This window comes from Scophthalmus maximus, chromosome 4 (assembly GCF_022379125.1).
Source record: "Scophthalmus maximus strain ysfricsl-2021 chromosome 4, ASM2237912v1, whole genome shotgun sequence".
NCBI classification, from domain to species: domain Eukaryota; kingdom Metazoa; phylum Chordata; class Actinopteri; order Pleuronectiformes; family Scophthalmidae; genus Scophthalmus; species Scophthalmus maximus.
In genome coordinates, this window is record NC_061518.1 from 16,437,415 (window position 1) to 16,459,835 (window position 22,421).

At 44.1% G+C, this 22,421-nt stretch overlaps 1 protein-coding gene across 7 annotated transcripts; it reads left to right on the top strand.

The window, feature by feature from the left end:
- Positions 1–823: 823 nt before the first annotated feature.
- On the top strand, positions 824–22,358 carry ahctf1 (AT hook containing transcription factor 1). Of its 7 annotated transcripts, none has more exons than XM_047331397.1 (40): positions 824–1,034; positions 3,364–3,490; positions 4,311–4,461; positions 4,669–4,771; positions 5,404–5,584; positions 5,668–5,875; positions 6,193–6,309; positions 6,627–6,711; positions 6,842–6,992; positions 7,600–7,732; positions 8,009–8,190; positions 8,436–8,497; positions 9,119–9,247; positions 9,423–9,513; positions 9,656–9,745; positions 10,270–10,410; positions 10,606–10,710; positions 10,846–10,942; positions 11,266–11,389; positions 11,510–11,566; positions 11,966–12,112; positions 12,242–12,432; positions 12,558–12,702; positions 12,795–12,926; positions 13,044–13,191; positions 13,288–13,438; positions 13,523–13,618; positions 14,118–14,253; positions 14,387–14,608; positions 14,701–15,337; positions 15,527–15,691; positions 15,829–15,937; positions 16,087–16,208; positions 16,330–16,619; positions 16,822–19,350; positions 19,641–19,917; positions 20,046–20,201; positions 20,463–20,551; positions 21,002–21,078; positions 21,260–22,358. In XM_047331397.1, the coding sequence occupies exons 2-40, from the start codon at positions 3,370–3,372 to the stop codon at positions 21,456–21,458; spliced, it is 8,346 nt and encodes a 2,781-aa protein (XP_047187353.1). In that variant the 5' UTR covers positions 824–1,034; positions 3,364–3,369; the 3' UTR covers positions 21,459–22,358. The 7 variants fall into 7 exon arrangements, with proteins under 7 accessions (XP_047187353.1, XP_047187357.1, XP_047187355.1 ...); XM_047331401.1 differs by having other exon boundaries at positions 19,671–19,917; XM_047331399.1 differs by having other exon boundaries at positions 15,832–15,937.
- Positions 22,359–22,421: the final 63 nt, after the last annotated feature.

Sequence of the window (22,421 nt, forward strand, 5' to 3'; positions counted from 1 at the left end):
TCATTTGACAGAATCGCTATCAACCCATAAATCATTTTGTTATTAATTTGCAAAAGGCCTGTAGAAAACTGCTTAACACCACTATCAGAAATGAAAAGAAACCAGACTCCTCATCTACTGCTGCGCTCCATTCCCATGACCCTTTAACACATTGTAACAAAGTCAATGAAGCCCAAGCCTGTTTCCACTGCCAACCCCTCTATCCTTTCTCTGCTGTGACTATTAAATAGGCAGGGAAAAATGGATAAAGTTGGATACTACAGTAGCTGCTTAACACAACAAGATACAAAAACTGTTCCCTACAGTATGTGAGCCATGCAGGATTAATTTGCTATTTATTTGATTTGTTCTTTTCTTTTTTCCTTCTTGTCACAAATGGGATTATTAACCTCTGTTGTAACACTGTAAGCTTGCAGAGGCTGTTTGGGACTTTATTCTATTAGATGGCATTTCCCTTCAGATAAGATATGTTCATACAACAAAAAGTACATAACAGATTTAAATGTGACTGTCTGTAAGAAGTCCCCATAGAAAATTAATGATTTTTTTTATAAACCGGAGGGAAATTTGTGCATCTCAACTTGGCACTGTTGCCAGGGGATGATTGGAAAGAAGCATTAAGGTAGCAAGTGTAGGATATGCATGTTATATGTTAAATATGTTTTAGTCCAATGATAGTAAGTGTTAAAGCATAGATGGTCTTGAATAGCCATACATATCTCTGTCAGATGAGAAGTTGAAGAAGTAGGATGTCCGCCCAAACAGAGGGGGCAGTGTTGCGGCCGACGCAAAGACCACGAAGAAGTCGCTCTTCGAAGCGCTTTCTCACCGTGGAAGAAGAGTAGCGCTCCGCGCCGTGGACGTCTGGAGTCAAGAGCGTGTCGTGTCGGCCAGTCCCCGGGATCGTCCTGAGGGCTTCACGCACGAGTCGTACTTTGAAAAGAGGCGGATTATGACACACGGGAGAAAGGATCGGGAGACTTGTCAAGGAAAACATTCGTGGCTCTGATAAAGCCGCTAACGTCGTTGGACAGGTAGTGAGCCGTTCACGGTGACAGCGGCAGCTTGTGGTACATTGCATCACGTTTTCCAGCGCCATGGGCAGGGAGCTAACAGGGCTAGCTCTCTGAAATCGCGTGGACTGATTCAACCATCGAAGAGATGAACACAAACGAGCTTGACTCCTCTCTTACGAAGATCGACTGTACGGTGATGCTGCTCATAGCTACACGCTAGTTCCATATCGTGCGGGGCTACGAAACGTGTGTACTGTTGTGGCTCGATCTAAACCACGGAACTACCTCTATCTAGATACATGCACAGACTCAGGCGAGGACACGCGTTCCCTCTGAGGACTAACAATATGTAGCGATGCTTCTCATGGGTGTTAACGGCAGCAACCACGGCACGTTAGCGAAAGTAGCCATTGTACCTCAGGCTAGTGCAGCTAGCCACCCTGGCTCCGCGTTACCTCGTTACTGTCAGACGATCGCATTCACGCTGGGGCTGAATGTGAATCGGAGTCGCGGTGCTCTCATCGGGTCCCGCGTCTGACCGTTTGACGGCTGACCCGGCGTGAAAGAACGTGTTTGATATTCCCCGAAATGACCACGTACGCCGCTAGCTAGGCAAAGTTAGCTAGCTCAACTTTAACGATGAGCTCGGGAAAACCGTAGTCCTGCGTGACCTTGCGAGCTAACTGGATAGCCTGCTAACGTTGCCGAGGGAAGAGCGTTAGGCAGCCACCAGTCCTCATCCTGGGCGAAACAACGCGAGCACGTTGCTTGTGTCGTGACTGACACCCGTGAAACAACCCTGCATCACAATGTGCAGACAGAGGGACGCAGGTCAACCGCTTGTTTACATTATGTCAGGCTAGCTCAACGCTAACAGGTGCAGCCGGCGATGCTAATATTTACCCGCACATGCTAACGGACGAGCTAACACTAGCCAGCCGCCTGCCGTTTATATGACTATGAAGTTGAGATATTATCGTTTCGTACATTGTGTGATTGCCTTTTGGAAGTTGTTGTTTGTAACAAGTGTTCAAATGTTCCGAGTTGTCTCTCACGCGCTGCAGGTACTGACACACGTGAGCGCGAGTCAATGTCCCAAGTTAAGCTAAGTTCGTTATCGTTGAACGTTTATTCGCTGTTGTAACATCTTCGCCTCTTGTCAGCTTTGTCTTGTAAAGCTGTGGCGACGCGTCGAGGCGCAAAGCTTCGGGGTGTTGTGTTTTGCAATCGTCAGACGATGTCCACACGCCTCATCCGAAGCTCCGGCATGTGGCGGCGCAGTGACAGGCGCGTTGTTGCGCGGGAGTTCACTTGAATCCTCCGTGTTTTCCACTGTGGTCACAGAGGGCAGTGTTGTGTCCGATTCTGCAGAATGAATCGGAGTGAATTGGCCTTGAACGCGTCACTGTGTCAACCGTCCGTACCCTGGGGTTAGTGTTGTCTCGTTGAGTCATCTGTGCAGCAACGATGTCGAGAGACGCGTTCAAATTCACAGACAGGAGTGTTAGGAAGACCCAGACACAGGCTGATACACGGTGACTCAATGATGACAGTGATGCAACTTATTTGTTGAGCTTTAGTGTAACAGGTAGGTCCATTCCAAATTCTGGGGGCCATGATGGCACAAACGCTGTAAGAGTAATCATATCACGCGTCTGTGGATCTCTGAATGAGGACAAGTGAAAGTAAAATATTATTCAAAAAAAATACCCCCCCAAAAAAGATAACTCAAAGTCACCATTTACAAATTGCATCTGATCTCACTGTACTTATAAGCTGTAGTAGTATCGGAGTCGTATTGTCCTCCTGTACCTGTAAACACAACAATTATTTGCACTGTCCCTTTTAATTAATTTTAAAAAAGGCCACTTCAGGGGCGTCTCTGACCAGTGATTTGCAAAGTACTTTGCCCAAGCATTTTATCAAAACTCGTTGTTTAAGCCCACATCTGTGAACAGATGTGTAGCAGTCGGCCATGTGTTGTTGTTGATTAGGAAGCAAACCCAGCCGTGGGCCCAGTTGTCCGCAAGTTTGCTGACAGCACATTTCCTGACAACTGGGGTGCAACTGTGGATTGAGAGGAAGGCCTCTTTTGTACAGTGAAACCCAGTAGAGCAGATAAAGCCTGGAGTGGAGTTGTGGAGTTGTTCCACAGGTTGTCATTTTACTGTTAGCAATTGATGTTTAATTAGTGACACAGTGTCAAGTGCAGGGGGACATTTACAAAAATAAAATGGCATTTTTGATCGCGCAAGTTAAGCAATAATATCAGTGTTTTGGGGAAACTATTAGTCATGGGTAGATGGACTGTTCCTAATAAACTACTTGTCCTGTCTTGTTTATACAGTGAAAAATGCATGACCTGACTGCCCAAGTCACCAGCAGCCTGCTGCCTTTCCCCGGAGTGACCGTGGACACTCTGGGGGAGGATGAGATCACTCTAGACTCAGTTCTTCAGGGGAAGTTCACTGTTGGTAAGTTTATTGATATTGATCAGTGTTTAATTTTTTTGTTTTTTTAAATGAATATGCCCTCCATCATTCATTGAGTGTAACCACATACTTCTGATAAGCAACATAATCATTTTTGATTTATTATTTTGTATTAGAAACTATTGATGCATCTCAGTTATTTAAGAATTACCAAAAATAACACATTGTTATACATCTGTTGACCATCATGTTTCTGTCTAATATCTAGAATTCATATGCTACATATGATAAAATACACTATGATAACAGACACAAGACAGGAAACCTGTGTCTGTTATTTCAAATAAAAAGTTATCTGTAAAGTCGACTACATTACATTGCTACAGAAGCAACAATCTTTTTGCAGTGGCAGGTTGCCACTACAGAATGTGTATAACAGAAAACATTGCTGTATGGCCCTTGTTAAATAACAGACAAATAAAGTTGTACGTTGTGTTTGGCAATTACCCAAAGTAATTTTTACTGCAGAGCAGTACAATCTAATTGGAAGACAGTCAGAGTAGAGTTCTCATTTTACCAGGCTTTTAGCCTTTAACCTAGGTAGAAGGATTTGTATATGTTTGTGTGAAAACTACCTAAAAGTTACAACATGGACACCACTGCAGTATCATACTTAGAACTTAATATTTGATAGAAGTTGTAATCTCATGATATTGACTTAAATTGCAACAAGACTAAGATTCAGTTCAAGAACAGCTTGTACAACTGGCTGCAGAGCCATGTTGGCTCATGGGAGGTGTGGTTTGGAAAAAAACCCGGATATTACAGCCTCCTAAACTTTGATTTTCATGTCTGTTTGAAGGGCGCAGCGGTCTGGCTTGGCTGGCGTGTGGCCCCCATCTGGAGGTTGTCCATGCAGTGACGGGAGAACGGCTGTCGGCATACTGCTTCAGTGGTGGAGGGGAGCACCCACCCACCATCCTTGCTGCCAGGGACTTCAGCTGGCTCAAACGGTCAGAGCTTGCTTGGTTCCACTGTTTATTTTCTTTATCTACTCCTATTAATCACTTTTGTGTGGATGGAATCAGTGGCAACAATACGATGTTAGATTAATGGTAGTTGGCATCTGTTTTTCTATATTTTGTAATAAAGGAAATATATTAATGGCGTTGCAGGGGAAATATCAAATGTTAACTCCTTTTATTGTTTAATTTTACTAGGTCTGGCCTGCTGGTTGGCTTGGAGGAAGCAGAGGGGAACCTGTTGTGTCTCTATGACTTGGGACTATCAAGGGTGGTCAAAGCTGTGGTTATACCAGGCAGGGTGAGTTGGCTGTGCACCAGTGTCCACTTCATCCCTCACAAGTAGAGATTATCTATCGCAGCAGGATAAATGTTTTGAAAATAAGAAACAATAAATAGTCATATGGTTTGAATCTAATCGCTAAAATCAAGGATTGGTAAGTCACAAGTGTAAGGCAACATATTTAACACATTTGGCTCTATTTTAAGTGTGTGGTCTACAGCGCGTGGCACAAGTGCTTTTAGGAAGTGTCAAAATCTACTTCTTCTTGTTTAACGGCAAAAAAAGGGTCACTGCCGTCTGTCATGGTTAAAAGTGTTGTGCCTTGTCTCTTAATTAATCATGGGCATCATCTACCATTCCCTTTAAAGCCAGGTGTGCTTGCACCCTGGTGGATTGCGAGGATCTGTTCATGCAAAAAGTGAAAGTGTGCTTGTAGACCATCATTGTGTGAAACAAGCACAGTGTATGTGCTTTGTGCACATTACTATTTTGATAATGTGGCCTTAACAGTGACATAAGGCACAATAAACTTTTGTGTTTCCCTTTCAAAGCTCAACACAGTTATTGTTAATCTTTGCATGCTATGATGTATGTTTAAAAATATCCCACCCAGGCTACCAAAACCTAATTATTGTCTTTCGCTCACCTAGATCACTGCCATTGAGCCTTTAGTGAGTTATGGTGGAGCAAGCATTTCGACCCAACACCTTCACCAGAGTTTGCGCTGGTTCTTTGGCATTGCTGCTGTGGTAACAGATCTCGGTCATGTTCTGCTTGTGGATCTCTGTCTCGACGACCTGTCCTGCAGCCAGAGTGAACTGGAGCCTTCAGGTGAGGAGCATTTGACGTCCCGCCCCCACCTTTAGTAAATCTGCAATGGAGGCTCTCTTTTTATATTTATTTTCTCTTCACAGCCCTGCAGGTAGTGACCAAATCTCCAGCCGATATCCCCAGGCTTAGAGAAGTCAGCACCAGACAGGGCAGACATCTTTGTCTGCAACTGAATGGGTCCAGTGGAGTTGGAGCCACAGCTCTGCAGTACATCTCCAGGACCAACCAGCTGGCAGTGGGCTTCTCTAATGGATACTTACAGTTGTGGAACCTGAAGACTCTTAAGAAAGAGTGAGTCTTTGTTTTGTCTTCTGACTCACGACTTGGTGAAAGATGAGAGGATGTGTGGGTTTTCGATTATGGAGAGCTTTTCTTTGAAAAGCATTAGTTAGTATCTTAGTAGTAGTTAGTTAAGCCATATCTGAAATGTGTTATTTCTGACAAGACATTATATTTAGATTTTTCTTACTATCAACAATAGTTGAAAATACAGCACAGAGTTGTGTAATTCACAGGCACCTGTAATATTTTACCAAGGACACATTTAGTGATTATGAGAACATTTCAAATGTATTTGTACACATTTTTGTTTCATTGTTCATGTGTAGATATCACTCCCAGTTAGAGGGGGGCAGTGTGGCCGTGTATGCCTTCACCTTCCAAGAGCCAGAGAATGACCCCAGGAACTGCTGCTACCTCTGGGCTGTCCAGTCTTCTCAAGACCTGTAAGTTTCACGTAACAATTTATCTCTCTAGGCAAATGGGTTTGTTTAGGTCCGTCCCGTTTGCCCTCACTTGGCCTTACCCCTTGGCCCAACCCATCTGTTCTTCCACTCCACCTGAAGACAACATCTCCCCACCCTACGTTTGAAGGACTGTTTGAAGTGTTTTGAAAGGGTAGATAACACCTACCCCTCGATCTTCAGAAGAAATGGGACGCGCGGAAAACGGAGGGTTAGGGCCAAGTGAGGAGAAATAGGACGGACTCTTTCTTTGTTTTCCAAGCTCTTATTTTTCCTTTACCTTTCTCACTCTCATGCAGCGAGGGAGATACTGTCAGCCTCCGCCTGCTTCAACTGGCCTTCAGTGAAAGGAAGTGTTTGTCTTCTGGGAAGATCCTCTATGAGGTTTTTAGTGCTTACAACATTGCAAAAATATTATTATATTCTTGGATTAATAGATATTTTTGAAATGGTGTCAGTCCCTGCAAATGTACATTGATTTGCTCTCCTCCCTCTTTGTCTTTCTGTCCCTCAGGGTCTGGAGTACTGCGAGGAACGCTACAGTCAGGAGTTAAGTGGCACAGCTTTCCCTCTCAGGGCCCAGACCACCAACACCCGTCTGCTGAGTTGCCAAACCATTGAGAAATTCAGACCCCACCCTGACAGGGATGACAGCATGAACGAAGGTTAGCCTGCTAAGACTAAGCTAAGCCTGCTGAGACTTCCTGTGGAAGATATGAGTATGTAGGGAGGGAATTTGTGCAGGTTGTCAGCATTTGTATGTGTTTCAGTGTTGATAATAGTAATGAAAAGTAGTCTTTAAACTAGAACCCAACCAATATATGTGTTTGCCGATAATATCTGGTGATATGAACCTTTCACCGACATACCAGTATATGTATTCATGTTTACCGATACGAAAACTCGTATTCTACAGAATTAATAATGCAGAAAAGAAGTGCATTTATGTCTTTAAGTAAAGAAAAGTTTATTTTCTTAGTTCATGTTTTATACACTGTAATATATCTAGCCCCAATTACGAGTCTTCGCCAAAACGGGTGTAATAACGACATCTTAAGAATGTTTTATTTTTATCCCCCATATATTAGTGGATCTATTGTTTTTTCCCGAATATCGGCATCGGTCGGCCTGAACTTAAAATATTATACCACCGTGTTTTCTGAAACTGCTGCATAACGGACAACATTCACACTCTTTTTCTTTCTCTGTGCTGTATCCACTTGCCCTCTTATTTCTTACCTGCCTTTCATCCACACACCTTTCCAATTTTAGTTGCATCTCCGGACACCAGCGTTTCCATCTTCAGCTGGCAAGTCAAGGCCTATGGTCAGGGAACCCCGTCTACCTACATTGGGGTTTTTGACATCAACCGTTGGTACCACGCACAAATGCCAGACTCTTTAAGGTACACTGGAACTGGATTTTGCAACTGTTTTGTAGAGTTCTTCAATTCAGGAAAGAGAAAGCTGAAATTTTTATTAAGGTTAAATTTAATGTATCCTAAAAACATAACATGTATATTATGACACCCAATGTTGGGGATGATGTGTGTCTGATATAAATCGGTGGGTTTGACAAAACTCAGTTTAGAAGAAAATAGGCAAAACACAAATTTGATCCTATTGACCGTCTTGATTTACTGTGACAATGCATTTAACTTACACTCTTGTGTTGTTGTCAGACTGGGGGAGTCTCTGCAAAATTGTCCCTACCTGGCCGTCTGGTCTCTGGACCCAGTGATACGGATGGTGTCTCCACATGTCCTCCTGGATGTGTTGGTACATGACCGCAGCCTGAGCAGGGGACTGCCCTTCACCTGTCCCCCACCAGAGCAATACTTTAACCCCACCACATACAACTTTGGTAAGTATAGACACTGCATGTGAAAACACCCATCTCAAGTAATTCCAGGTGTGACTATTGAGGGACATTAAATATGTCATGCTGAATTATCTCCCTGGTCTATGTAAGGTGTTGTGTTTGTCAGTTGTCTCTTTGTATTGTTTGGAAATGTACTTGTGCAGACATACCAGACATTTATAGCTAAAATATGATTTTACTCAATAGTTTCATAGAATTTGTGTTTCTCATTCTTTTTTGTGTTACAGATGCTACTTGCCTGCTCAACGCTGGAATCGTGCACTTGACCTGCTCTGGTTATCAGAAAGAGGCAAGTTTCTTGTTATAATATTTCTATTTTACGAACTTTTACCTCATTAGGCCATATGATCAAATCTCATCCAAATCCATATCCAGATAACGATGCATATCGTCACTCATACCTTCTCTTAACCATGTAAATTTGGGCCACATCTTTGCAGATGTAAGTTGTAACAGTAGCCTCCTTCCATCTTCATGCTTCTCTGCCGCAAGTAAAAGCCTCTCCCAGCGTCTTGAGTTTGAGCAGTCAGCTGGTCCTGGAGTCCCAATCATGTTCAGAATTACTCTGTTCTGTGTCACGTTGACTCTTCTCCATGTTTGTTAGTTTTCCCTAAATGCAAATTCCCTGCCTGCATCCATGCCATGTGGAAGAGTGCAGATGACAAAAAAATATTGCCATAAAGTGTGATTAGTTCCGAAGCTATATAAACAATACCGGTAGTTGTTTTTTTTATCATCACACAATTGTATATCGACATAATGTGCATTTGATGAAATTAAGTGTGTTTGTGTGAATCTGATATTATGTTTATCGCTATCTCATGAAACAATATGAACCACGTAGGTAAGGTTTAATTATGTGAAGATGATTTGAATGGCTTTTACACCTACCTGTTGTTATTAAAACCAGACCCTGAGCTTTTTGAAGAAAGCTGCTCCTTGTTCCAGTGATGTCATCTCCACCAGCTACTCTCGCTGCCTCATGTCTGGCCTTATCTCATCTCGCCTGGCCGACACCCAGGCCTCCAGCCTCTCTCAGGTCTGTAGAACCACTGCACACTCCCACGTAACCTGTGCTTTCTTCTTTTGTATTTCCTCTTTTAGTTCACTTTAATGAAAATCTCTCATCTGAAGCCAAAGAAACGGAATGAAATAAAATGTTTATTCCCAATTGTGATAATAATTTGCTCATGAAATTTGATGTTGGACTTCAGGAGGAGCAGCTGGATGCCATCTTGTGCACTGCAGTGGAGACCAGCTCCCTGGGACTGATCACTGGCTGTATCAAGCAGTGGACTGCAGAAGGTGAGGAGGCATTACTGTTTTGTTATGTTGTGCCTATAACTTTACACCCAAACCTTTGCACTTCTGCACCCAAGTATGTGGTGGAGAGCTCCTTAAATCTGTTGTCAGCTCTAATTCCTTAAATTCTGTTCTTCTTCAACAGAACAACCAGGCTCTGCCTTGAACCTGCGCTACATCCTGGATTGGGCCTGGAACAAAGTAGTCCAGACCAAGGAGGAACTGGACGGCATCTGTATGTTTCAGAGAGGACCTATTATAATGCTCTTCCTTTTTTTCTGTCATTTTCCACATTACAATGTGAGAAGTCAATATTAAAGTTTCAAATAATGACGTAAACATATGTTAGGATAACCCCTGTGAGACGAGAGCGGGGTGTCAGACTGCTATCAACATGGTCTTTTTCTAATTTAATTAAATTAAATTACTTTTTCATACATTTTATCAGTTGTCTAGACAGACTGATATCAACAGTAGGAGAACGGTCTTTTTCTAATTACATTTTTTATTTTAATTACTTTTTCATACATTTTATCAGTTGTCTAGACCTGTTCATCTGTACAATTTTGGCCAGTAATAAATTTGAATAGACTAAATCAGATATGTTTGCATTACATAACCCTATCCCATGTAGGAAAAGGAAAAGTGTTGCTGCTTGTTGAGTGTAACTTTTTCTTGGGTGATATAAATTCCTGCTGTTTTGCATATTTGTAGACATTTATGCTGTGTATCTGTTGCTTTTGTGTGTTTGTTTTTTAGGTGCACCACTGTTTGACAGCTCTTCCAACTTCACTGACCCTCAGACCTTACAGCTGCTACAGCACAGTCAGAGACTGCTGAGTAACCTCAGCACCATCTTCCACTGTCTGCTCAGTGAAGCTCAGGAGCTCACACAGAAAGGTGAGGGGTCCATACAGAAACAGGCCTTCATTTACGGTTAGGGGTCAGCATTGCTGAGGGTCTTTGAAATGTCTGACTCCCCCCAGTCCAAACTGAACTCTTTATAATGGGAATTATACTTCCTGGTTCAGTGGTTAGCCATGTCTATTAACCGAGAACCCGTTATGTTGTTGTGGTTATATTTTTGCTGTGTAGGTCTGGTGGGGTTGATAAACAAGAACATGGTGTCCATTCTGATTTCCAAGTACGCCCAGGTGGTCCTCTGGTTCTGTCGTACCGGCTTACTGCCCGAGGGATCAGGTAAAGTGGTGTTTGCACAAACATAATGCACATGGGAATTCATCAGAAGAACCATACCATCGATACAACAAAGCACATTTTTTTTCAGACGGTTATTTAATTTTTTCATTTCATTTAATCTCTCCTCCACACCAGATGACGATGCTCTCCAGATCTCTAGGCCTTTCTACACCCACTCGGTCATCAGCAACTATTATACTATACGCAGAGAGGAGCTCACCAGGCTGGCCAAGTGAGTACTTTCTGCTTAAAAGCCATAAAGATAATTTAATGCATCCATTCCAAATCTAGGGCCGCATATATTCAAGTTTGACTTTTAAATCCCTTGCACTAGTCTGTAAAATTTTAGAATGTCCATCTGAGTTTCCTCTGTTTTTTTGTTTCTTTTGAAATGATCTTGACTTGTTATAATCTTTTTTCCCCATAATGTAGACTACATTTGGAGGTTTTGTCTGTTAAATGATATAACCAGTGGAGAACCCGAATTAAGTCCAGTTGAACAGGTTATATTGCATCAAGTTATCTAATGCTGAACTTCCTCTGTTGTCTTCTCAGGGGCAAGTGGTGTGCAGACTGCCTGATGATCGATGGTCTGGTTGCCCATTGTGGTGAACGTTTGACCAACCTTTGGAAAAGGGATGAGGGTGGTACGGGGCAGTATCCACCACCTTCATTGCATGTAAGAATTAAAGATACATATGTATTTTTTGTACCATTTAACTTATGTCAAACTGAGTTTTAATCTGCTGTAACAACACTGTAAAGAAGAGGATATCAATTGTGTTTCTTTGATCCACAGGCCTTGTTGGACATTTATCTACTGGAAAACATTGATGAAACTGCCAAACATGCAATTGTATCCTTTATGATCTAATAACACCCGAGTTATACCCAAGTCAGCCTTAGCCATCTCCAGCATTTTTCAGAAATGCTAAGTCAAGTCACAGTGGGGTATTAATTTGCATGAATTTCTTTGGTTACGCAAGATTACAGATTTGGAACCTATTTGTGATTTTTATTTTCAAATTTAACCATCAGACATGCATTGGAATCGAGTTGTATTTGTGCAGTTTTGATAGTTTGTAGTTCGTAGTAGTTTTATTAGTCACTAATAGTATTTATGAGTTGGTTTGTTATTTCACTTTTTAGTATTCCAAAGTTTGTCTTTGGTTTTATCATGATAGAAAACTCAACTCTCCTACAGATGGATTAAATGAAGCCTACTGCTTGTATCAGCCTTGACCTGTTGTCTCAGGTGATTTACCTGTTGCTGGATGTCATGCACTCCTTCCCCGACAAGGACGGAGCATCAGTTCACTCTTTCCCCTCAGCTTTTGCCATTCCTGTTGGGCTAGTGAAACTAGTACAGGGCCTCTGGCTGCTGGACCATCACGGCCATCAGGTTCTCACATTTACACATTTGAATGACATTATTTCTTTAGATGTGAATTTGGACAGTGAAAATATTAGTGACATTTTCTAAGCACAACTATCATGATCCTGATGTTATTTTCTTCTTTGTCCCCATCAGAGTTCATTTGAGCTGCTCCTGCACCCAGCTGCCTCGCAGTGTCAGTTTGACTGGCAGCACGAGCGCGTTCTTAACGCTCTCATGTGCCAGGACCAGCACGCGATCGCACTGCGATATTTTCACGTTACGAAACCCCTGATTTCCTCCACCTCCCAAGCCAAACTCTGCCTGTCTGTACTGCTACACAACAGGTAAGAGAAAATGACGATGGCATTGACATAGTTTCAATAAAACTAAAACAGTTAAAAAAGTTTTGAAACTGTGAAACATGAGCTGTTTTCAGACATGCACTAATATCCGGGCATTTTTTTTCCAGGTGTCTCATAGAGGCATGGTCCTTAGTTCGCCAGAACTCTAACCGCCTCAATATGGCCGAGCTGCTGGGCTTCCTGTACGAGGGCTGCCAGGAGCATGGCCTCATCAAGGAGCTGCTCAAACTGCCCTTGGGTCTAAGTGAACAGGTAGGAGGGTGGTGATTTATGTAAAACCAAGCAGCGTCTTTGAATTATAAAGTCGATGCATAAAACTCGTGTTTCTTGTGTTTGTGTTTAAGGAATGTTTGGAGAAGTTTCTCAAGGGCACAGGGGGTCTCCAGAACAGAGAACTACTGATGGTTCATTACCTTCAACAGGCCAACTACATACCTGCTCTGCAGCTCAACCACAGCCTTAAAATGAATATGGTGGTATGTAACTTGATATAAAGTATGTGATATTTAAGTGTTCAAAAGTCTGTGACCATTGGATTAAATAGAGGGAAGAAGCTTAAATCTCGTATTTTTCTTCGTCATCTTTGTACCTAGAACGAGCGAGACCCAAAGCTGAAAGAACGAGCCAACACCAGGAACTCTATATTGGACCAGTATGGGAAGGTTTTGCCCAGAGTCCAGAGGAAACTGGCAATGGAAAGAGCCAAGCCCTACCAGCATCCCTACACGGTTCACAAAGAGGGTAAGGAGGCGCTCAACAGGAATTCACTAAAACATGTGAGTGGGAAGAGGATAAAAATGATAATTGATGATGATGATGATGAAACTTGTGTTCCAGTTTCTCGGCCGCAGCCTCTGTCGACTATCACCAAGCGCTCTACCAGTGAGAAAGTGATGTCCAGAGCTGGATTTATCAACAATGTCCTGACCAAGATTGAGGAGGTTTGGTCAGGCAAAGGCACAACACCACAGTCCTCTCCTGCCAAGAAGTGAGCATAAGATACCAAAATCCTTTCACATCTCAAAGGTAATTTTTTATTGTTTTCTAACCGTATCCAATTTGCCTCTGCCAGCTCCAGGGCAGCTGATCTTCGGAGCCCCAGTCCCTCCTCCCTTCCTGATCCCTTCCTCGGAACTCCTATCACCATGACCTCCAAACGAAAGTCAAGGTACTTTCACAAGAGCTCCAGTGAAATGGTGCAGAAGTTTAATCAGTTTAATTGAACATGGACACATTTACTATAACCATTCCGAATAAGAGCAACTTGATCTTTGATGTCATACATTTTTATCTTAAAATTGCCTCTTAACCATAAACTGAGTAGTTAGTTGTAGTATTATTCAATTTAGTTGAGCTTCCTTTAAGTCAAATTTCCACATCAGTGATAAATTATTAGATCTGAGGGGACTCACGTGGACAAACACTCTTTGTCAAGTCAAACTATGGGACTAGGAAATGCATTTTAATAATTTTCATTTCATATGTTAGGTCAAGTATTTAACTTGGAATACTATGCATGATAGTCTCTCTCTCTTTTTGTAACACTCATTTATTTTTCTAATGTTAATATTCATATTCCACACATTGCTGCAAGAATGCACAACCCAGTTAAGACAGCATTTTAAAATCCTCCATCCTGAGCCTTGTTTCCTTGTCATGTGACCCAGGCTGTTGGACTTGGTGGTTCACCCCTCCTATCAGAGCCCTCAGCCACTCCCCAGACCCCCCAGCTCCTGGGTTTCTCCAAAGAGCACCAGCAAAGCGCCTGAACTCAGTTTACTGCAAACTCCACAGATCGTCAAGGTCAGTAGATAAATGTCGATTTGAGAGGAAAAAATAAATTTATATAAAATCAATTTCTAAATAATGGCCTTTTTTATTTTGGGAGCATTTTGGTATTTTGCTGCTGATAATTCTGTTTTTTTTTTCATCTCAGCGAGCTCGGGCCTTGGCTGCCTCGGGCCCTGTGTTCTCAGCCTTTACGCCCCATTCGATACTCCGCAGCAGCCTGAGGCCCACGCCTGTCGCCACCCCCTCTGCCTCAGCCTCTCCGGCGCGCTCCATCACCCCTCCGCTCCGCGGCAAAGAGAGCCGAATCACTTTCATCGAAGAGGCAGAGTCTCCTGAACCGGAGAAGGGCATCCGATGGACCAATGGGGTAAGAAGCCATCTCACACAAACAAAATCTACAGCTTTATTGGTCAAAATCGCATGTCTTCCAACCCTCTTTGGAACGGTTTTCTTCTCTAGATCACAGCAGACAGTGAGATTAACTTACTGACCAGGGGCTCCACACCGTCCAAGACTACAGGTAACACCTGGTCTGCTGAAAGGGAAGAGGATGGAGATGAGGAAGGGGAACAACCTCGTGTAAACTTCCTGCCTCCTGAAGGTGGTGTTCCCTCACCGCAGCTGAGATTCTCTGAGAGCGAGTCATCCTCCGTCCATGAAGTATCTGTAGAAACCCGACCATCAGATGCAATGCAAGCTCGACTCAGCCTGAGCTTTGACACCAGTCGGACATCTGTCCGGTCAACAGACACCACTCTTGAGTATTATGATGCACCTCTATCAGATGAGCAGGAAATAGAGGAGGGGCACACTGCCACAGAGGAAGATGAGGAGGTAGTGACACTGAACATCAAAGCCCTTCCTGGAAATGAAGAAACAGAGGAAAAGCCCGCCGCAGCCACAGAGCAAACCCCTGTCCTGACACCAGAGAATAGCGAGAAGGAAGAAGAGGAGGTGGAGGAAGACGAAACATTTAAAGACATTATGGAGTTTGATCTTGAACAGGAGGCTGAACACGAGGATGAGAAGGATGTTGAGTCGAGCAGCAAACAAGAAGATGCTGCAAACCTTAATCACGAGGAGATAACCTATCAAGGTAATTCATTTGCAGAATTTGATCTGTTTGTTTGTCTATCACTTATTAATAGAGGTGGGTTGTTTCACACCAGTACAGCAATCGCTCCAAAATCCAAAAACATGACAGAAATGAAAGCTATTGAAAATATTCATGTGTTTTTGCCGCACTTCCCTAAAACCTTGTTTAATGAATTTCGTATGTCACTAGTTTGTAATCTGGTGACTGAGGTTACAGATTCTGACACGGGGGTCGACTCTCAACCAGCAGAAGCCCCTGAACAGGACGTCCAGTCAGAGTTCACTGAGCATCTGAAACCGACTGGAGACCTCGAGCAGACAAACGAACCTGAGGAGGATCTGGAACAATCAACAGGTCCATCAATACACGATACATTTATACTGCAAATTATTTATGCTAGAAAACTAAGGCTACAGCATTATTGATGGCAAAGTAACATGCTTGTTAAACAAAGATGATGACAATGCTTTGTTTTTCGCATTGGTTGCCAGCAGATCTGACTGATTTTGTGCAGCAGCATCTGTTTGGCGACGATCTGTCTCCTCCGCTCGTCCGCTCAGGAATCCACAACGCATCACAGACACACATATCATTCAACAGGTAAGGACTTTTCCTTTAAATTAATTTGAAGTTATTATAACATGTAATGCTCTTTTTTCTTTTCTTTACTAGCCTTGTCAGCTTCTGATCTGTTAATTGTTTTGTTAGTGGCAAGTTACAAATATCATTACATTTTCCTTTTCTCCTAGCGAGTCACCAGGGGAGGTTGAAGAGGAGGAGCAGGCAGCTGTCGAACCTCCCCCAGTTTTCACCAGCCAGAAATCTAACGCCTCCGTGACATCGTCCGAGGCGACGGGCACAGACTCCCACTGTGAGGACGATCACGACCTTACGCATATTAACACAAGTGCTCCTACTGTTACAGTGGGACTTTACTCTTGACACATTTTCTCACGCGTCTCTACTCCTCTGCTTTGTTTTTTATCCCGTAGCTGTTGTGAGTGTAAACGATAGTGAAGAACTTTCTAGCCCTGCGTCTGAGGAGGAGGAGGAGGAGGAGGAAGAAGACGAAGAGGAAGAAGAGGAGTCTGATCAAGCCGAGGAGGAAGAGGACTCTGGTAGTGAGGTGGAGATCATTGAGGAGGTGCAAGGCAATGGGAGGCTGCCACCCCTCCAACCCAGTTCAGTCTTTGTACAACAAGGGGACACACACTTCCTGCCAAGTCTGTCAGAGCAGGAGGCTGCAGAGTTCACCCTAATCGCACCCGGGGCAGAGATGAAGGTAACCAGCATAGACATGATTGGATGAAGAATGAATCGGCAGCGATTATAATAACAGCTACTTCAAAAAAAAAGACCAAATCATCTGATTCCAGCTTCTTTAATGGTGGCATTTGCTTCTCTGTTTGTTCTATATTGTAAATTCAGTTAATCAATTAATTGGCAAAACCAAAAAAAAAAATCTTATGTTGTCTGCTTCACAGATGGTAGAGGAGGACATGGAGGGTGAAGTGGTGATGGTGAGACTTGGGACTGGTGATGGAGGGGTGGTTGCAGAGGAGGACGAAGAGCAGGGATCATCATACATGGAGCTCAAACCCTCTACCACTCTCCTGGTGCCCCTGGAGCTGGTGGAGGGGCAACACGGCCTGGTCGAGAGTGCTCAACTGGATCTTCCCGACATCCAGCAAACGGTCGCTCCAGATGACGCAGCGACTGAAGCTCACTGCGCCTTCTCTCTGATGCTGGACATGGACGAGGACGGGAACAAAGAGGCAGACACGCTACCTATGGAAACTGATCTGGAGTCCTCCAATCTCTTCACCCAGGCTCCAGTAGAGGAGGCTAGTGAGGAGCTTGTAGTCAAACCTGAAGTTATTCTTCTGGGGACAGACGACCAGGATATGCCCCTGTCTGAAGAAGTCTCACAAGATGACCAGAGGGAAGAGATTCTTCTGGGGACAGACGTCCAGGATACCGTCCTGTCTGAGGAAGTCTTACAAGATGACCAGAGGGAAGAGATTCTTCTGGGGACAGACGTCCAGGATACCGTCCTGTCTGAGGAAGTCTTACAAGATGACCAGAGGGAAGAGATTCTTCACGGGACAGACGTGCATGATACTGTCCTGTCTGACGAAGTCTTTCAAAATGACCAGAGGGAAGAGATTCTTCACGGGACAGACGTCCAGGATACTGTCCTGTCTGACGAAGTCTTTCAAAATGACCAGAGGGAAGAGATTCTTCACGGGACAGATGTGCATGATACTGTCCTGTCTGACGAAGTCTTACAAAATGACCAGAGGGTAGAGGTGGGCAGCCTGGAAAAACCTGAAGTTATAATTCTGGGGACAGAAGACCAGGATACCGTCCTGTCTGGAGAAGTCTTACAAAATGACCCAAGGGAAGAGGTGAGTAACCTGGAAGAACCTCAGGATAATATTCTGGTTAGAGAGGACCAGGAAGCGCCCCTGTCTGAGGGATTCTTAAAAGATGACCAGAGTGAAGAGATGGGCAGCTTGGAAAAACCTCAGGATATTCTTCTTGTGACCGACGACCAGGAAACCGTCCTCTCTGGAGAAGTCTTACAAAATGACCTGAGGGAAGAGATGTGCAGCCTGGAAGGATCTCAGGTTATTCTTATTGGGACAAACGACAAGGATATGCCCCTGTCTGAGGAAGTCTCACAAGATGACCAGATGGAAGAGGTGGGCAGCCTGGACGGGAGTGAGGTGGATGGGTTGACAGAATCTGAAGCTGTGGAACTCCAGACAGACCAACAGGCTGAAAACACTGGCACAATTCAGGAGACTGAAGAAGCTAATGAGCAGAAGGATTCTGAGTTGGTTATGGAGACTGAACATCATGAGCCTGCAGCTCTTTCTGCACCAACTCCAGTGAGAGAACTGGCAGCAGTTGTGGATGACGACGAGTCTGAGGCAAAAGAACCCGCTCCTGATGAGGAGCCAGAAGAGGAGGAGGCTACACATGCACCACCTGCTGAGGACCAGGAAGAACCTGAAGAGAATGGGCCCGTTCGTATAGACACAGATATGGTTCCTGTTGTGGAGGAGGAGCTGCAGGACAGCAGAGCCTCAGCGATGACCGAGGAGCATAACGGAGAAGAAAGTACAAAACAGAAGGAAAAAACAAGGATGACCAGGGGAAGAAAAGATAAAACAGTTGAAGAGACATCGTTTAATCAGATCATGAGCTCAAATAGTGACACAGAGGCACGGCCTGTACCACAGACCCCAACCTCTCAGAGGAAGAAGGCTCCTTCCACCCCGACACTGAGGATCACAAGAGGGAGGAGGACTGTCACCTTTATCTCTCCTCTGCCAGAGGAGCCAGAGGAGGATATGAAAGTGGAGGAGTCAGAGATGAGGGTGGCCCCTGCCTCACCTCGTCGTACACCCAGAAAAAGTCAAGTCCAAGCCGGCACACCTCGAAGAAGCACCCGCAAAGCTCTGCCAGAGCCTGCTGGAGACGACGTTGAAGCGGAGGAGGAGGGCGTGGATAAAACTACCATAGCTGCATCAGCCTCCAAGGCCTCCTCTCCATCCAGACGGGTTTCCCAGAGGGCCCCTTCAACAAGAACCAGCCAAAGGATGCGGACTGGCGGTAAGGAGGTGTCTGAAGTTGAACTGCAAGAGGAGGAGCAGGACCAAGAGGAAGTGGTCACACATATCAAAATTGGTCGAAGAACAGGCTCAAGGACTTCCACCCCGGCCAAACGCAGCACCACTCAGGGAAACACTCCAAGGAGGTCCAGCCGGAGGATACTGAGCAGCAGTGAGGTGGAGTCCACAACGTTAGAGAACCTGGAAGAGGAGAACGAACCAGAGGCTTTTGCTCCACCTGTCAAACGCAGCTCCAGAAAGATGAAGACGGAGCCGTCAGAAATGCAGCCGGCGCTGCTTGAGGAGGAGGTGGAGGGGAAAAGACAGCAGGTTTCTAGTCCTGGCAGGACGACTCGACAGTCCAACCGGATCACTGTCGATGTTTATCCACAAGTAAGGAGTTCATTTTCTTTTTTGATTGATGTTCTATACACTGAGAACTGTTTTAGATGATGTTCACACCAACAATGTAAAACTACAAAGTTCGACTCATTCACAATCATCTGTTGTTGACACAGCAAGTTACTTTTGTTCCATGTTTAACTGTCATATGACTTTTATCTTAAAGTTTGAGTCAGAACATTCCATATTCTTTTAGTTTTTACCCCATAAAATGATTATCATACATGTTGGAAAACCCCATCCATCCATCCATCGTTGATCATTGATGACATTTAACGCAGGTGAAACTGGTTCCTGTATCACTTCCTCAGAGTGCTAGAAAGACTGGACAAGTGACAATTACTGAAAACAAAATCCAGAGTGAAGAAGACCTACACGAGTCTGAACACAACAGCAGTGCCTGTCACACCAAAACCCGCCGACCAACGAGGATCAAACTCTGGGACCATCCAGAGGAAGATCTGCCCTTACTGGACTCTCCGCTGGAGGTGGATTCTGAAACTCCGGTCGCAGACGCCCTCATCAAGAGACTCCAGGATGAGGAGGAGAAGCATGAAGGTGCGTACACCTGAAACTAGAAGTGTGTTTAATGAAGATAATAACGAATGAAAAGTATTAGAAACCCCTTTGGTTCGGGGGACATCCTGTGTGAGGTCTGCTAGATAGAACTCTCTTTTTAATCGCAGGAGGAGTTGTCGTCTCAAAGATGGTGAGGACCAGCAAGAGGAGTATGAAGTCATCAGCGGAGCAAGTTGACGGCCTGGTCACCGAACCCGCAGAGGACGAGTCCAGTCCAGGCGAGCACTCAATCATCTACTCCCCCTCACGGAGAAGAACAAGAGGTGAGACGAGGGTCTAGTCGCCCACACATACAGTCCGTCCATCCCTTTGTCCATGGCGACTCTAAACCTGAGTTGTGTGTGTGTGTGTGTGTGTGTGTGTGTGTGTGTGTGTGTGTGTGTGTGTGTGTGTGTGTGTGTGTGTGTGTGTGTGTGTGTGTGTGTGTGTGTGTGTGTGTGTGTGTGTGTGTGTGTGTGTGTGTGTGTGTGTGTGTGTGTGTGTGTGTGTGTGTGTGTGTGTGTGTGTGTGTGTGTGTGTGTTAGCCCGTAGAGCAGAGTCTCCTAAACCGAGTGACGAGGCTGCAGTACCTGCCACTCGCAGCAGGAGAAGAGTGAACGACGTTGCTCCTCAGGTGAGTCTTGCTCCACGTTCACACTCTTACTGTGGAGGAGACTGGAAGATAATCAGCCCGTCGTTCAAACATATCATTCTACAGATTTATTTTCATTGCTCAAAAATGAAAAATTCATTTACATAGTTTTTTTTTTAACGATACAAGCATAAATGTGTAGGGTAGCAACTGCAGTGTCATTTTAAAAAAATCACTTTGTTTCCCAGCTGTTTTTAATTCTACACACTCACTTACCTGTTGTCATGTAGTTATCATCTCCCCTTTACCAGCTGTTGACCCAGGATGTTCGACACTGCACAGAAAAACTGAAATGACGGAGAGCATATCCCAAGGATTATTGCTCCATGTAACACAAATCAGAAATGATCACATTGATTATCAGGCAGAGATAGGATGCTTTTGTTTAATGCATTTTCAATGTCTTTTTTTGACGTCTCCTTTGTCCCCCAGGATGCTTCAGAAGAAGATGAAGTGGAGAAAGCAGCAGGTGTTTCTAAAACTAAAAAAACAGGCCGACAAACAGCCAAGTAAGACTTTAAGACATTGTAAACAAGGATACACATACTGATTTTGGTATTTAATGAAATATATATCGGTCATATTTTGTATCACCTTTATTTGCCTTAATCACAGTTTACACTTTTCACAAGCTGTTTTCTGTTTGTTTTGTTTTTCCTTCATTTCTTTCTGGTATATTTCCCCCCTCAGATCTAAAGGCGTCCTGGAGCCCCCTCCCGTAGCAGAGGTGGACCTGCTCTCGCCTCTGCCCAGCCCACTCGAACCGCACCCGCGAACGCAGAAGAGGGTCAAAGGAGGAGAGGTCCCGACCTCGAGCATGAACCTTCGACGCAAACGCATAATGGACACCGTTTTCACTAAACCCGTCACCCGGAGAAAGAAACTATGAGGAGGTCGACGGTGTCTTTAACCGGCGAACCTCAGGCAGCCACCGATTCAACACTTGAACCAACTGGGTTTGAATCGCAGGACTGAACTCGTGACGGCTCTGCGTCCTCAGAGGCCTCAAAGCCTCGCAAGTATCCTTTGTATATTGACTTCCAATGTAGGACAACAAAATAAAAGCAACGAGAGGACTATATTTTTGGAGTTTCCTTGTCCCGCTCGTACTAACTTGTTGTCACTTGATATTGTATCTGTGGCCATTTTGTGACGCTCTTTGTAGACGGCTTGATTCTCTGGGCACAGAAACGACACAGGGGTCCGCAATCAGTGAGTGTTTTTAGAAGCTCCCGCTATTAAAACCAGAGAAGACTGAACCCAACTTGCCTCGGATAAAGAGGTTTTATTAACATTCTCTTTTTAAGTTTTGTTGTTGATATTGTTGTTTACTTTTAAGATTTTGAGGCCTGGTGTTTTTTTTTTCTATTTTAGAAGAAAAGCAACCCAACCCAGTGGGGATGAAACATTTCTACTGCTGGATTTGTATATAGTATTTTGCTATGTTCCAAATAAAGTTAATAAATAAATCCTTAAGAATAATTGTCACGTTGCATTTGATCATCCGATCAGGCTGCCTATGCCATCGTCTTAGAAATTCACTTGATTTGGAAGTTTTTCTGTGAAAGAGAATAACTTCCAGTGTGACTGTTTTTGTACGTCATTGGGATGTTCAATATTGTGAAAGAGGGTGGAGTTTTTGAACTTGTTTTGGGACGTGTTGATATGCTTGTTTACCTGAATTTATGGTTAACACCCTCAGTCACAGAGGCTATTTTCTGATGAATGTATGTAGAATGTCTTATTTTTGATTGCTCTTTGATAAATATGGCGAAGCTTGAATACCTAACTCCTCGTGGCGTTGAGTGCTTATCTCAATTCAGTGTCTCAAGTGTTTGTCTTTCCGTCTGTC

Excerpts from the sequence above, each read along its gene's own strand:
- ahctf1 (XM_047331397.1), top strand. The coding sequence starts at position 3,370 with ATGCATGACCTGACTGCCCAAGTCACCAGCAGCCTGCTGCCTTTCCCC. Across the intron at positions 11,567-11,965 it reads AAACTGCCAAACATGCAATT|GTGATTTACCTGTTGCTGGA; the intron begins GTATCCTTTATG and ends CTGTTGTCTCAG. Across the intron at positions 15,692-15,828 it reads GGATCTGGAACAATCAACAG|CAGATCTGACTGATTTTGTG; the intron begins GTCCATCAATAC and ends ATTGGTTGCCAG.